The sequence below is a fragment of the Canis aureus genome, chromosome 25 (genome assembly GCF_053574225.1).
Source record: "Canis aureus isolate CA01 chromosome 25, VMU_Caureus_v.1.0, whole genome shotgun sequence".
NCBI classification, from domain to species: domain Eukaryota; kingdom Metazoa; phylum Chordata; class Mammalia; order Carnivora; family Canidae; genus Canis; species Canis aureus.
This window is the reverse complement of record NC_135635.1, coordinates 2,476,106-2,492,722: the sequence shown is the minus strand read 5'-3', so window position 1 is coordinate 2,492,722 and position 16,617 is coordinate 2,476,106. Positions and strand designations below refer to the sequence as shown.

Here is a 16,617-nt window from a genome sequence, read left to right as displayed (position 1 = left end):
ACCAGAGCTCAACAACAAAGGATGGTTGGATGGATGGATGGATGGATGGATGGATCTTCTAAGCAGGGATTTGCAAACATGTTGCCATTAAACGGACTCTCGTTTACCCTGGAACACTAGTTCTTAGGAGATTAATAGGTATCGGGTAGAAAAAAAAAAAGTGTGGGGATGGATTCCCTATTGTGTTAAAGAAAAACAAAAAAGATTAAGCGGGTACTGTATTGCAGGACTTTTTAGATCTATCACCAGGCTTAGGAAAGCTGCACCAAAAGAGGCCACAAAACTCAGTGTTTTCCAAAGAAAGTAACTGGGAAGTGGGATCATTAAAAATAAGATTTCTTTTCTACTTTTTAATATTTCTAAACTTTCTTGTATGAGCATATAATGTCTTTATAGGTGGATTATTTAAGAAAAAAAAAACAACTAGAGAAAAAGAGAGAGGTAGGCTGATTCTCATATCATACATGAAGTACTGTTCTTATTAAAAAAAAAAGAAAAAGAAAAAAAAGAAAATCCATTGTTGCCCCAACCTTTGTTTGACCATGCAGCTCCCTTTTTAGCCAAATACCTTCCGGGAACCAGGGCTTCAAGGAATGTGCTTTGAGAAACACGGAACAAATTACCTCTATTTCACCATTATTCCCAAACCCAATGTGACTTACGGTATCTTCTCAAAAACATGAAGGAAAACTAAAAATAATGACTATGGTGTGCGGCCTGATTTGGCTATGGCGCTGTGCCCAGTGTGACACTGTTAGAGCCAAAGGGAGGTCGTTGGCTTGGACCAGAGCGTATGAGCCAGCGTCACCCCAGCGCTGCTCGGGGGAAAGAAGTCTTCGGCTGGTGACCAATGCCAGGTACCTACATGGTGGAAGGTTGTGCTAGAGACTTCCAGAGCTTACCAAGTATCCTCGCACTCCTCCTCATTTCTCAGCCTCCTTTGGGGATCGACTGGGGCTTGGGGCCATGTTGGCCAGTTGCATGTGGGTTGGCATCGACATCTGTCACTTCTAGGATGAGGCACTTAACAGCCCGTGTGTCTCCTTCATCTCTCTTTCCACTGTCCCAGGAACCTTGCAGGCCATGTGCCCTGTGCAGCGGGGCTGGAAGACCAAAGCACATAGGTCTGTGAGACACCTGCTGGGAGAGCCATGTGGGGGAGCTGCCCAAATCCCCCTTGGCCTGTGAATGGAAAATAAGCCTCTGTTGTGTGACGTCTCCACTGAGACTTCAGGACTTGCCCTTTGAGACAGTCAGTGTTAATATTCTGGATCCACGTGTAAAAGGTGGGTGGTAGAAATATCTCTTAATAGCCAAGGCTTTTTCTCTTTAGTTTCTGTTCATCAAAAAACCCAATGGCTCTTAGATTTTCCGTATTTCACATCTCACTTAGGCTTTTTGAAAGAACAGTCTATTCTCGTAATACGAAGAGCGTTAATAATAACTGTGATATAAGAGCAACTATCTGCTGAGCCCATACTATGTGCCAGGTATGAATTAAATAATTCTTGTGCCTTCTTTCATTAAATTTAATTCTTATGACAACTTTATACAAGGATTTCTTTTTTTTACATTCAGATTTTATTTTATTTTTTTAAATAATAAATTTAGGTTTTATTGGTGTTCAGTTTGCCAACATACAGAATAACACCCAGTGCTCATCCCGTCAAGTGCCCGTCACCCAGTCACCCCTACCCCCCGCCCTCCTCCCCTTCCACCACCCCTAGTCCGTTTCCCAGAGTTAGGAGTCTTTATGTTCTGTCTCCCTTTCTGATATTTCCTACCCATTTCTTCTCCCTTCCCCTCTATTCCCTTTCACTATTATTTCTTTTCCCCAAATGAATGAGAACATATAATGTTTGTCCTTCTCCGATTGACTTACTTCACTCAGCATCATACCCTCCAGTTCCATCCACATCGAAGCAAATGGTGGGTATTTGTCATTTCTAATGGCTGAGGAATAGTCCATTGTAAAAATAGACCTGCCCTATGACCCAGCAATTGCACTGCTGGGGATTTACCTCAAATATACAAGGATTTCTATTATTAAGTTTTGACCGATGAAGAATCTGAAGCTCATGGAGCAGAAAATTTTGTCTTAGTCACACAGTCAGTGAGTGACAGAGGAGGCCTCAAAGTTGGGTCCATCTGACACCCAAAGGGTTAGCTTCTCCCACGAACACCACAGCATAAAATGCCAACTCTGTTGCAGATTTTTTTTTAAGTAGTCTCCACACTCCACATGGAGCCCAGCATGGGGCTTGAACTCACGACCCTGAGATCAAGACCTTGAGATCAAAATTTGAGCTGAGGGGCACCTGGGTGGCTCAGTGGTTGGGCATCTGCCTTGGGCCCAGGGCGTGATCCTGGAGTCCCGTGATTGAGTCCCTGCATCGGGCTCCCTGCATGGAGCCTGCTTCTCCCTCTGCCTGTGTCTCTGCCCCTCTCTCTCTCTCTCTCTCTCTCTGTGTGTGTCTTTCATGAATAAATAAATAAAATCTTAAAAAAATAAAAAGACTTGAGCTGAGATCAAGAGTCAGACACTTAACCAACAGAACCACCTGCGTCCCCTCCATAGCAGATTCAAAGGACCTTCATGATGTGGCTGCCACCTGCCTCCCTCACCCCAGGCGCCCCTGGAGAGACAGCCTCTCCACTTGCTGGGCCTCCTCCAGCCTGTGCCTTCACCCTCCTGCAGTCAGGACCCGTTTTCACCCTGCTAGTGCTTCTGGCCACAATGCCTACTCCCTCCTCGTGTCTACCCAGTAAATTCCATCCTCTGACAACTCTGCACCTGCTGCCTCCCCCGGCAGCCTCCCCTGAGCTCCCCGGAGCCCCTCACTCTCTGGTGTGCTATCTCTGTATCCTCTCTGGTTGTCAGCACCTCGCTGTGTTACACTTACATTGGTTACGGCTATGCCACCACCCAGGGCGAGAGCCAGGTTTGCATGTCTCCATATGCCCAACACTAACATGTGCCAGATACGTGCAAGGTACTCACATCATCGAACTGATCACAATTTTTTTTTTTTTACTGGCCCCAAGCATGTGATCCCTGAGACGAGTCATTCCACCGTCCAGTTCTCCTTTGGGCAATAAATAAACTGGCGTATAGTTTATGAGATGGTCTCTTTAAAGTTTGGAGCTTGTGAATTGCTTCGCCAGCACGAGACACCTCTTTTAAGTGAACAGATTTAGTCAAGTTTTCGAAGCAAAAAGATTTGAGGACAAGAGTCTCTTTTCACTGACATTTATTACGTATGAACTTTGCACCAGCCATTGCACAGGCCGTGTTTGTGTCGCCTCATGTGGGCCTCACAATCATGCCCGGGTCATCAGCCTCCCTGTTTTATAGCTAAAGAAACGAGACTTGAGAGTCTTGAGAGCTTTGCTGGTGATCCCCGGTTAGTTGCAGGGTCTGAGCCTGAATTCAGAGCCATTGACTTGAGCTCTAGGACCCCCTGGACCCATAGTGACCCTGGTCAGATGCACCCGTGAGTCCCACCCTGAATGCAGCCTCTCCCTGGCTCTTTGCATCCTGATGGCATCGTCGTAGCCTGGGAAACCGGCAGTGGTCTTTCAGCGCAAGAGTGCTTGGGAAGCTGGGTGGCATGGGTCCCAGAGATGGCCCCGTGCGTCAACACGACTCACACACTCAGACATCCACTTCACCACAGACCAAGGGGACGTGGCTTGCTACTTTAAAGAGACTCTACTTGGACCTTTTCCCAGAGAACAGTAAATAGCCGTAGCTTGAGCCCCAAGCTTTCCAGAGCTGGCTTCCAGCTGCCTCTGCTCCAGCTCTGCATCCTGCCACGGGAAGTGGTGCCTCCCGCTCCCTGCCGATAATCTGCATGCTGCGGGAGACTGAGACAGGCCTGCCTCAAGGGTGCACCTGCTGGGGATGGGGTCAGAGCCGAATCCCGAGTCTCACAAAATGCAGGGCGATCCTGCGGTCCATGCAAGGATCTCTTTCCCTCAGATTAAAAGATGCTTTGGGGGTGCTGTGGAGCACCCCGGAGCTCGATGCCCCGGACTCTAGGTCATTGACTCCACATATGGAAGAGGTGTGGCCTGACGTGAGGATCCCCTTAGGAGAGAGAAGCAGCCTGGTCCTTCATGAGTTTTATTAAGTTTATTGGTGAGACATGGGAAGCAGGGAGATAAAGCCCGAACAAGACAAGGATGTACATACTGAGGGCACAACCCTTCATGAATGGGACCAACCCTCAGGGCTACCCCCAGGCCTCCATACACGCAGGGGGCCCGCAAGATATAACCCATCACCTGGCGTCTCACCCGTGGAGCATATGGTCAAATAACCTCCTAAGCCGGGGTGAGAAGGGGGTCCCCACTGAGAGGAACCTTCCTCTGGGGGAGGCCTGCAGGCCGGGGCGAGGTCCAGGCCATCATTGCTGGCAGCGCTGCAGGAAGGGGAGACTGAGGTAGGGGGTCTCCGGGTATGGACGCACAAGGATGGGCTGGAATCCCGATTTTAGATTAACAAACACTAAGGCGGGAGGTGGAGGAGAGGAAATGTCAGTGGCGAAGAGAAGCAAGGAGGAGAGCAGGATAAATGTGAGACAGGAGTTTTCCCAGGGAAGGGCTACGGGAGGAAAAGCAGGGCGAGGTGGACAGCTGGGAAATGGGCTTCTTTTTCTTTTCTTTTCTTTTTTTTTTTTTTTATCTCGTGGTTTTCTTGGCGGGGGAGCTCAGAGCGGAGGTCTTCCCCTGGGGGTCCTTGAACTCGCTCGCACTCCCCAGCCTGGTTTTGGACTCCCCACGGGGGCTGCAGTTGCCACTGCCGGTGACACAGCCCCCGGACAGCACGCCGTAGCCCCCGGAGACCGAGCTGGGCCGGTAACCGTAGCTGCCAGCGCCGCCGAAACCGAAGCCGGCCCCGGTGCCCGCGGTGCCCGCCGGGGTGCTGCTGATGACTGCTGTGGGGGTGGACGGAGGAGCCGTAAGTGTGCGTGTCCCCAGCTGGGATGACCCCAAGTGCCCTCCGGCCTCCCAGCCGCAACCAGCACAGACGTCTCCGTCTCAAGCGAACCCTTCACATCAGCTGCGGACTCTAATGTGCTCGGTGCCTGAGCAGCTCAAGCTCTGGAAACAATAGGCCAGATCCCCCGGGGTCCCCAGATCGGGCACCTCCTCATTCTTTGAACAAACAGGAGCAGCAAGAGCTTCCTCCCAGAGCATCACATAAGCCAACAGTTCTTGCACTTAACTTTAGAATACATTCCTAATTTTTTTTTTCCAAAGGATCTCCTGATTGCTCGATTTAGGAAGGATTTGCTGGTGTGTCTGGAAGGAGCCCGGCCTGGGCGCTGTGGAGCTAGCACGAACAGGGGGGTGTGCAGCCAGCTGCGTGCAGGTCCCCGCTCCCGGCCAGGAGGTGGACTCAGGAGGCTCACGGCCTGCAGGAGAGCGTGGGCTGGGAGTTCCATCCCAGCAGAGGTGAGATTTCTGGGGAAGGGGCCCATGTGAAGGATCAGAATGTGATGGGAAGCTGGGATGTGATGGGAAGATGCAACGGGTCTCAGCAAGCAAGGCAGTTGTGGCCGTGGTGATCTCCCGGGCAAAGCCCAGGCTGCTCCCCGGGGGCCCGCTTGTGTTCACTGACGGCCTACAAAGACCCCGCAGAGGCGTGAAATACTCACAGATGCTCACGGCGTTGGTGTATTCTCCAGACATCCTGCGCAGAGAGGAAAGTGCAGGTGAAGCTCTGGTGCGTGGCATCCGAGTTCCCCACACTACAGCTTGACGTCAGCAGTCCAGCCTCCACGAGCCCCTCAGCTGGCCAGAGCCCTCTGCTCACCCCCCTCCCGCCCCAGGCCACTCCTCCCATTTCCGAGATGTGCCAACTTGCAAACCTGGGGCCCCCCAACAACAACATCCCTCGAGGGCCCTCCTCTGGGTTTCTCTTTATCCCATTTCTTCATTCCTGCAAGGCTAGCGCCGGAATAAATAAACACACGTGTGGAAATATCAGCAACGGAAGTTGCCCTTAAGGAATGAACTGTCTGGTTTTAGGACCAGTAACTTCTCCCCATATGTCTCGGGGATACAAGGGTGCTCTGTTAGAATAAGGTTTTCCACACTCCGATGCTTCATGCACCACCCTTCCGATCGTTGCTATGAGCATGTATGGCTCACACTGTTATATATTTAGGACTTCTAATTGACTCTGCCTTTTATAACAAAAAAAGTGCATTTTTCTTAAAAAGAAGTTTTATATCACCAGGGTGAATAGAAAGCCAACACTACCTGAACAAAAAAGAAAGAACAAACAGCAATAAAAATAAATATAATGAAAATAAAGCAATTTAAAATTTTTTTGCCTGGATATTGTTGTCTGCCAGAGGCCCTGAACCTGGGATCAACTGTCTTTTATCAATAATAGAGGTATTTGCAAGGTCAGAGCAGTGGGAGTGAATGGGTGACGGGCACTGGGGGTTATTCTGTATGTTAGTAAATTGAACACCAATAAAAAATAAAAAAAAATTAAAAAAAAATTAAAAAAAAGGTCAGAGCAGTGGCATTAAAGACACACCAGCCCCCCACTGAGGCTTTCTCCTCGCTGTGGTCTGGAAAGTCACAGGCCTTCCGTAAAGGAGTTGCTATCTCATTAACTGACCGGATGCCGTTTAAAGCTATGTTTCTGGGTGACCTCAAAAGTATCTTCAGGCCCTGCAGCAACCCTCCCACACTCTGGGAAACTGAGTCAGAAGATACCAAAAGTTCTTCCAGCTGTAACCTTCTAAGACCCCTCCCATGACCCACCTGCACTCCTCGCCCTCCAGCAGCTTGCGGTAGGTGGCGATCTCGATGTCCAGGGACAGCTTCGTGCTCATGAGCTCCTGGTACTCGCGCAGCATCCGGGCCAGCTCCTCCTTGGCCTGGTGCAGGGCGGCCTCCAGCTCGTCCAGCTTGGCCCGGGCATCCTTCAGGGCACAGTCGCCCCGCTGCTCGGCATCGGCGATGGCCGTCTCCAGGTTGGAGCACTGAGGGGGCAGGAGGTAGCATTTTCCCCTGAGTTCTAGGGCCCTCTGGGCCTCACTTCACCCCTCACCCCAACATGCTCACTGTGGTCGGACCCTCCTCAGTCTGGCCCCACTTCTTAAAGCAAAGCCACATCCACGGTGATGGAGTCACATGAGTCAACATGAGTCAGGGAGGATTGTTACTCTCAGCTACTTGGGTACTGAAAGACTCTTCCAGTTGTTCCAGACTTCAGATGGGAGGTAAGGGTGGGGGATGAGATCAGGGGCTCCATTGGAGAACGTGGGCTCTGAGACGGAGGACCAAGAGTGAGAGAGGGGCCCAGGGGAGTTACGTGGGCTAGGCAGCGCACTCCTCCCTTGCCAATGAGCCAGGACGCCCCGAAGCCCCCTCACCTGCTTCTTCACACTCTCAATCTCCGAACGCAGCCTTTGGATAAGGCGAGTCAGTTCGGAGATCTCGTTCTTGGTATGTTTGAGGTCATCTCCATGCCGACCGGCCGCTAGCTGGAGCTCCTGGAACTAGGGGGACAGGGACGAAGCAGAGACCTTGACTCAGGGCCTGGCTGAGCTCAGCCTGGCAGACTGTGCCTTGGTCTTCAGAGTGTGACAGAGGTGGGTGGGGGTCCCCTACCTTACCAGGCTGTCAACAGCCTCCCACTCAACCTTCTGCTCATTGGGTTTATTTGTTTGCATTAAGCACAGCTATCTCACTGACGGTTAGACTTGGTCATAAGGACACACGAAAGCCTTCTACTCTCCACGTTGCCACTTTATAACACTCAACTCCAGGAATGATGCTCCTCCACCCATAGCCCTTCAAAGTCAAGGTCAAATTCAAACCATGAGCAAAGGAGCAAGGTGCTTGGAGGCTTGGCATCCACCAGTCTCTCTAGATTTGTTTTCCATTGCCCCTGCCCTTCATCTACTTCTTTCTACACCTGTGCCAAACAGTTCCATGTTCCCCAAATGCCCCTGTGCTCTCAAGTTTCTGAGTCTTTGCATGAACTGCTACCTCCACCTGGAAAACCCTTCCCCATCCATTTTTTTCTTTTTCCTCAGCTAGTTTCAACTCAGCCAGGGCAGAGTTACTTCCTCCACGAGGCCTTCCTTGATCTCTCAGTTGGGCGTACTTCCATTTCCATAGCTCCTGGCACCCCAGTCCATAGATCTTACCACATTGTACTACAAGTAGGCCTTTCTGTGTCTTTCCTATCAGACTTAGCATGACTAGATGGCAGGGATCTGTCTTCTCTGTGACTTCCTCCCCTTCATAGCTCAGCTGGGCCCTAGGCTACAGGAAGTCTTTCTGGGCATGAAGAATAGTGTGTGTGTGTGTGTGTGTGTGTGTGTGTGTGTGTGTGTGATGATGGTGGTGGTGGATTCTGCTATTCCCCAACACCACTAGCCATGAGTTTGAGGTCATCTAGGTTTTGGGATCATGCCTGCCTTTGATGTCATCCAGCAAATAGTCAAAGAGTATTTTAGTTCTACCCCAAAATCTGGCTTAAGAGGAACTTGGAAAAGTGTGACATTCAGAACTCTGATGGCTGTGCACTGCTTCTCTATGTCCCTGGTGCTTGGCCTTGCAGGTTGTTATATCTGACCCTAACAAGGCCCCACATTTAGAATTCCTCTTAAAGATACCAGATCCCCTGGAAGGCAGAACGGGGGGATTCTCACTATGCCTCTGTGCTTTATCTTTGGTGCTAATCTTGGGATGATAAACACTGGGGCAGGACAGGTGGTCTTTTCCTGCTTCTCTGTAAGGCTGTGTGAGCAGGATGGCCCTCCCTACCAACCAACAGGGAGGGGGGCACTAACTTCCCCAGTTCTGACACCAAACAGTCTCCTTTTGAAGCAAATAGGAAAGCATCCTCCTCTGTTCTGCTCCCAGCCCACCCCAAACCCTCACTATAAATGCTTCTTACCAGAGTCGTGTCCTGATCTTTTGTCTAAACACCGTAAAATTGGCAGTCGTCTAGATTCCAATCCAGCTCCATCGCTTACCAGCTAAGTGAGCTTGGCAAGTTACTGACACCCCCACCCTTTCAAAGGGGAATAATAATAATAAGACCTCATAATTCTATTGCTAGAACTAGAAACTCTGGTCAATAAGTGCTTACCTCCAGATGGAGACATGCAGGTGTGGATAACCCCGAACAGCAAATGTTCCAAAAATTATGTCTGTGCAGACCTGCCTAATTCTTCTGGAAGGAGCCCGGGATTAAGCACTAGCCACTGACAATCCAGAGTGGCTGGGCCACATGGCTGTCCCTGATCCCAGCTTGCAGCAGTCGCATGTAGGGAAGTGGGAACTGGAGACTTGGGTATGAACTTGGGTTGGAACTTTTATCAAGAATCCTGGCTTTTGTTGTTGCCTGAACCTTGAAAGCCTCCCTTCCTCCCACCCCTGCTGGCCACATCCTTCTGTCCCTGTGGTGGCATGAAGGCAGGGGGAGGGACAACATAAGTCCTCAAGTGTGTGAATCTCCCCTGAGAAGGAACCCAATAAACAGCATGGAACAATTAGGAAGTTGTCATCTTGATCTGAGAAACCGAATTATCTAAAGAATTATTTCCCCACCCATGACCCATTAGAGGAGTTAAGATCTAAGGGACTCATACTCCCCCTTTATTCATTCAGTTGGACTTGAATGAAAGGTAGGAATTACCTGATCTCAGATCACACTCAAGAGACCCCTTAATTTATTGTAATTAATGAGGAGTTGAGATGCTAACTACCTGTGTTTTCCTCCCTCTCAGACTCAGTTTAAAACCCTGTCTCCAGGAAGTCAGTCCTGACCTGCCCCACCTGGTCCCCTAACCTCTGTCTCCTCAGCATCCAGGACTCTGTGCCACATTCATTTGCACTCAGCTGTGGGTGTCCTTCGATGGCTGCCTCAGTCTAAGTGGGTCAGTCTAAGAGTTTCATCTTCTCCCTTTGGGCTTCCCCCAGTGACCAGGACAGTGCAGTGCTCCGAGCAAATGTGTAGGCCATGGCAGGCCATGGACTCTAGGGAGGTATGCAGCCCACCTTAGTCTGGTACAGCGCCTCAGCCTCAGCCTTGCTCTTCAAGGCGATCTCCTCATACTGAGCACGGACCTCAGCAATGATGCTGTCCAAGTTCAGGTCCCGATTGTTGTCCATGGACAGGATGACAGATGTGTCACTGATGTGGGACTGGATCTGAGCGATCTCCTACATGGAAAAGAAGGAGACATGAAATGCTTTTTGTGGGCAGAGGAAGGGGCCAAAGTGATGGCCCTTTCCTAGCATATCCCCCAGATTCTCCCAAATGGAGGCAAGCTGTATTCCCCAAAGCCCCCCAGCCCAAATGTCTCAATACAACATCTGAAACTGTTGAATGAGTTTGAAGCAGTTAAGGAAGAAAATAGCTCATCTGTCTGTCCCTTGAGACAGGCCAGGAGTAGAGGAAGTAGTGGGAAAACAGCCCGGCCACCAAATAAGAGACACTAAGGACATGGGAGCTGACATATGCTTGGCCAATAGGCTCAGACCTGCAGCTAGATGGTCAGAGGCAGTAGGAAGGGTGTGAAGACTCCTCACCTCTACCCCTGGAGATTCCTGCTCAAGACCCAGGGAGACAACCAAGCGGTAGGAACTGGAGACTTGGGTATGAACTTGGGTTGGAACTTTTATCAAGAATCCTGGCTTTTGTTGTTGCCTGAACCTTGAAAGCCTCCTTTCCTCCCACCCCTGCTGAATGTCCTTGGCTGAAGATCAGTGGGAACCTCATAAGGATGCACGACTTCCTGATGGAAGTAAGACCAGGACATCTGGAGGCCAGGCTGGGACCGATGGTGCACACATCATTCAGGGGCATCGGGACAGATGTCATGCGTGCCTTGGATCAACTTGGCCCCCAGCATCCAAATGCTGGAGATCTCCTGGGCTCTTAAAGGAATGAGTAACCAACCACTCATTCACACGTCTGTCCTTCCAGAAGACAGAGCTGGGGATGGAGCCTTACCCCCTCATACAGGCATTTGAAGAACTTGATTTCTCCATCCAGGGCATCCACCTTGGCCTGAAGCTCCACCTTGCTCATGTAAGCTGCATCCACATCCTAAAGGAATCCAAAGACCCCTGGCATTGCCATTCTTCAAGTCCAGACAGACCTCTCCCAGGAACTGGCATCTGAGCACCAACACTAAGACTGGCTAGCTGCCTCCAGGGAATGGTGTCGAGACCCAGAGGGCAGGAATATAACTTCCACCCAAGGTTCACTGTGAGCCTCTAGAAGTCGTCTGCACCCCATCCAAACTGGAACCGTGTTACTGCCTCTATTTCTTAAAGGGGGTATAGGAGAGAGCTCTACCTTCCACACGGGGCTCATTCTGCAGTCAGGGCCCAGGGCAGCCATGGCGCTTTGCCAGAGACAGGCAGAGTTGGAAGGTAAACCTGCAGCCCCACTCAAAGCCTGTCCTGTTTCCCAAGCCAAAGTGGACACAACCTGGGCACTGACTACCCATATCTGGGCTCCTGCTCATTCACACCGAATACTAAGAGCTGACAAGGTGATATATTCTAGGGAAACATCAAGGTTTCCCAAGACGTCCCAAGCAGCACAACCCTCCGTCTTCCGCTGGCACTTGAGCTCCCAGTCTTCCTACAAGGAGCACAGACCTCAGTCTCCTCTCTGTTACCCACCCTGCCCTCCACACTCCCCCCGCCTGGGTGACGGAGGGCCATGCACCAGCACCCCCCACCTCCTCACCTTCTTGAGCACCACAAATTCATTCTCGGCAGTTGTGCGCTTGTTAATCTCCTCCTCATACCTGCAGGAAAGCGTCACATGAGTAAGGGGTGCGTGTGTGTCCTCATCGTGAAAGCAGAGAATGGATGCCCACACTATGTACCTTTTAGCAGGTATTAGTCTGTATCTTTGCAAATCTGTCCAACTCACTAGGACTATAGGCCAGTGCCATAGACAGGGTTTGAAAGCAACGCCTTCCCAAGCCAGGGGACCAGATGATTTGGGATTTGGGTTTCTCCTGATGCCTGGAGAGTAAGTTCTTTCTTCCTCTTCCCATGAAGTGTCCAAATCACAGGAACGTGCTGCTGCCCCTTTCAGCCATGATTCTTGTGTCACTCCAGCTGCCTGACACTCGTGCTAATAACGATACCCCATCTCGACACATTACTCTTAAGGAAGCCAGAACTACCCCCCAGGACAGGAAGAGGGGGCATTTCCCCAATGCCATGACCTGAGGGAGATGAGAGAAACTCCAACTCTCTCCCCTGCTGGGTTGAGGTGGGGGGAGAATGGTTCCTTGGAACTTGGAGACCCACTGAGCAAGCTTAGGAGCTGAGAGGCTCTCTCCAGTGGAGAGCAGGAGGGAGTGCACCAAGGAGGTGGCCACTTGCCAGAACAGCCCTGCCGCTGCCTGAGAGACTGACTATCCACTGTCCAGACTGCCCGGCCACCCAGAGAGGGCCCTCATCTTGCCCAGGTAGGGGAACTCAGGATGGGCTACTCTCACCCAAGCTCAGTGCCCCTGCAGCCAAGAGCAAGTGGCCCAGTGCCTGCAGGGAAGGCCCAGCTCTAGCAGGCCAGTCAGCCGAGACGTGGGGTCCTGCCCACCTCTTCTTGTAGTCCTCCACCACGTCCCGCATGCTCCTCAGCTCCGAGTCCAGCCGCACCCTGTCCCCGGACAGCGTCTCCAGCTGCTTCCGCAGGTTGCTGATGTAGCCCTCGAGGATGGGCTCCAGGTTGTTCTTGCAGTTGTTCACATCCAGCTGCTGCAGCAGCTCCCACTTGGTCTCCAGCACCTGGTTCTGCTGCTCCAGGAACCGCACCTGGGACCCAAATCAACAGGTACTCAGTCAACAGGGAGGCTGCGTGCTTTCCTTTCCTGGACAGTGGCTGTGTTGTCCTATGCTACATTAGCTTACAGGGTAAGCCTCAGCCCTTGGAAAATACCGCCTGCCCCCGCCCAGGGCCCTTTGTCTGCCTCAGGCTCTCTTTCTGGGGACAGCCTCTAAGATCAGGCAAGGCCTCATCATCTTCATTTCCTGCCGCTCAGATCTGTCTCCTCCTCACTGGTCTAAGTCTGCCTGGGCCAGTGCTCATGGGCAGCCTGGGCCACCTCTCTGAGGCAAGTCCTTAGACACCTGAGCTGGCCTGTCCTGGCCTTCACACTCCTGGGTGCCCCTGCCCAGGGCCTGGTGTCTGGGCTTCCGTCGTGGCATCTACCAGCCCAGCCAGGGGCAGGCACTCAGCCGACCGGGGCTCTTGGGCCTTCCTATGTGGCTTTCATGTCTGACTCTCTGACTTCAGAGCATTTCTCCTGGGGAACAACCAGCATTCCCAAGTTGCAGCCTGAAAATACCAAGCCATTCCCTTGCTCAAAAGGCTCTGGGGGTTCCACATCACCTGCAGGGTCGAACCCAAATTCCTCCGGTGCTCCTTGCAATGTGCGCACCCCCTCGTTCCCCTCTGTCACCGCTCACCTGACATTTGCGCAAAGCCAAGTTCTCCCCTTCTCCGAGCAAGTCTACCACACTACACAGGACGACTCCCTCTCCCCAGGCCTCCTTTCTCCACCCCCATCTGCCCCCATTCATGCTCTGCTACCCCACTCACTGTCACCCTAGTGGGCTTCCCCTGCTCCCCTGTGCTCAGCAAGTCTCTATTTCCAAGGCCCTGCTACCCCTTTCTTCCTCAGGGGTTCTCAAACTCAAGGGGACATCACCCTCACCCAGGAACTCTGGGTCCCTAACGTGCATTTCTACGAGTGCCCAGGTGATCCTATGCTGCTAGTTTCAGGAGCACATTCGAAGACCACAGGGCTAGTGCCTCACTGATCCCCATCTGCCTCGCCTTATACATCGGGTGTATTATATATAGGCTTTGAGTCTGTTTTTCAACCAGAATTTGAGCTGGTCTAGGTCCCATGAGAGGAGAAACTGAGTCTCATGGCTTTATAGATATCCTAGGCTGCCACGGAGCTCTCCTTTGTCCAGCTTCCGAGTTGCATAGACTTACTCTCCTACTTCTACCTTGAAACCACTTGCTCTGCCTCCTGGAAACCTTCTCACACGAAGCTCCCTGGCTCTTCCTGCCCCTCTGACCACCCCCCATCCGTCTGCACTGATTTCAGGTTTGTCCAGTTTCTTTCCTGCTCTGTCCTCACTGTGTCTGCAGCCTGGGGAGTGTCCAGTTTTCCTCTGCTTCAGACAGGGAGGTCCCTGAGGGCAGTAAAGGTAGAGGAAGGAAGAGGCTCTAGGTTTGGCTTGCTCCAAAAAGTCCCACCTTGTCGATGAAGGAGGCGAACTTGTTGTTCAGAGCCTTGATCTGCTCCCGCTCCTGGGTGCGCACTTTCTGGATCTCGGGGTCCAGCTCCACGTTGAGGGGGGCCAGGAGGTTCTTGTTGACCGTGACCTGATGGATTCCCCCCGGAGGGCACACGGACGGGCACACGGGCCCCAGGGCCACACTGCCAAACATGCTCCCAGCAAAGCCACTGGCCCGGCCTCGACCTAACCCATAGCCACCCACCCGCCCACTGCCGCTGGCCATGTTGAGGGAGATGCTCCTGGTGCCCCCCAGGCTGTAGAGGCTCCGGCTTCCAAAGCCTCCGCTGAGCCCTTTGCCCCCTGCTCGGTAGGAGGATGAGCTGCCCCCGGAGAGCACTGCCGAGCAGCCGCTGAAGCCCCCCTTGGAGGCAGCTCCCGACTTGTAGGTGAATTGGCGATTCATGCTGGGGAGGCCAGAGAGATGGAATAAGATGCTAACCCTTAGCTGAGATGCAATTGACCAGCCTACAATCACAGGCTCCCCCTTTATAGGTTCAGGAGGGAGCCACTGCCCTAATTTGTGGGTTTAGTTTGCCTGGGAGCAAGAAATCATTTTCTCCCAGCAAAATCAGAGACACCAGGTAAATAACTTGAAAACCTCCAAAATGCTGGGCTTGCAAGCCTTGCTCATGTAATTTGAGTCTTATCTAATTAACATGGGATAATTAGGCTGGCCAAATTATCCCTGGAAAGATCTTGGCTGAGAGATTTGTCACAGCCTCAATTGCCCTTCTGCAGGGAGGGGGGAGGCTGCATTGCAGGGGGTGCAGAGGAAGGCCTTTAATTGACAGCCTCATCTGTGAGAGATCTCAGGACTCTACCAGCATCAGATCAAGGACCCGGGCTAAACTGCTTTTATGTGGTTAAGAAAAGGCTCTGTAGACTGGCTTCCCAGGGCTCCTGGAGACAGGAATCCAGGGCCTCTGCTGGGCCCTCCCAGACAGCTCTTCTGCTCCCCTGTGCACCCGGGCTGCCCAGCACACACCAACTTCTTTGTTCTTGTGCTCTCCCACCACCTCTCCCTTGACCTTGAAATACCACCAGACATGATAGCCGACACTAGTATAGCACTTTACAGCATTGCAAGAGCTCCTTGCACACCAAAGCTCGCTTAATGCACTCTGTCAGCCTAGGGAGCAGTATGATAATCCACATTTCACAAAGGGGAAAACAGAGGTTCAGAGAGCTGAGGAGAGCAAATATTTCACGAGCCCTCTTTTTGTATGAGTCCCAGAGGATGCAAACACCCAATAAAATGAAGGCCTCAACATTGAGGTTCTCTAGGCTGGTCTTCTGACCCCACATACAGAGCAATGAAGGCTGTATTTGCCCATCTGTCCACTGACCTGTGCATTCTTTCATCCATCTTTCACTTAAGAGCCTTCTGTTAAGGGTTGACTCTGTCCCAGGTACTGTGCCAGTCTCTGGGGTCATAAAGACAGAAGCCTAGCTCACAATTCTAAGAGGAAGGGCAGACACTTGAATTTCATTAGAGCCTTGTCAACACCAAAGTATGTGACCCAAGTGTTTCACAGTTTCCAAATCCCAAATATATTCACCATACATAATACCCTTCACAAAAAGATGCAATTATTTCACCAGAGTGCTTGAATGAAGTTTGCCAATCTCACTTTTCTATTTCTGTCCAGAGATTGTAGCCCTATTCTGTATTCTGTATTATAATACAGCAGTATTTTATGCTTCTACTATAGAACGAAACAATTGCCAAATTCAACCTCTCCTGCTCTTTTTATACAAAACAGCTGTTTTCTAGTTAAGAATAATCATTTTCTTAGATGGTCTCAATTTCACTACCAGCAACAACACTTGGCACAAAGTTTTTAGCTTTGCAATTTCTTCATCAGGTGTGATGAATGAAGACCAACAAAGCTGTGTTGTGATGAGAATGCAGAGTGTTTCAGCCAGAATCACTCCCTAATTGACCCCTTTCAGCACACCAGCATCAGGGTGAACATGATTCAGACCCATGTCTCAGCAAAACTACAGACTGCTGTCACAGGCCCTGAGATCACTCCCTAGAGCTGACAGTCAGTGGTCACACTGTAAATGCCAACTCTGCAGTGCAGTTGTATGAGTGCTAATGCACAGCCAGCCCTCACTCTGCAAGGCCTTCACTACCCCTCTCCCAACCCAGGCTTTCTTCCTTGTAAACCTGCCATATGGGCACCCCAGGAATCTTCTCTGGTCACATCTCAATCCAACTCTCCTCTCTGGCCAGCATCCCCAAAATGTACCTATTTTTTTCTCTAATTCAATGTTTCCTGTGTT

The 16,617-nt window shown here is 51.3% G+C and overlaps 1 protein-coding gene across 1 annotated transcript; it reads right to left on the bottom strand.

Moving 5' to 3' along the window:
• Nucleotides 1-3,398: 3,398 nt before the first annotated feature.
• On the bottom strand, nucleotides 3,399-15,198 carry LOC144297555 (keratin, type II cytoskeletal 73-like). The gene is given in 9 exon segments (XM_077871829.1): nucleotides 3,399-4,940; nucleotides 5,664-5,698; nucleotides 6,787-7,007; nucleotides 7,401-7,526; nucleotides 10,042-10,206; nucleotides 11,000-11,095; nucleotides 11,747-11,807; nucleotides 12,614-12,828; nucleotides 14,285-15,198. Coding segments are annotated over 9 exon segments (1,767 nt in total). The 5' UTR covers nucleotides 14,732-15,198; the 3' UTR covers nucleotides 3,399-4,539.
• Nucleotides 15,199-16,617: the final 1,419 nt, after the last annotated feature.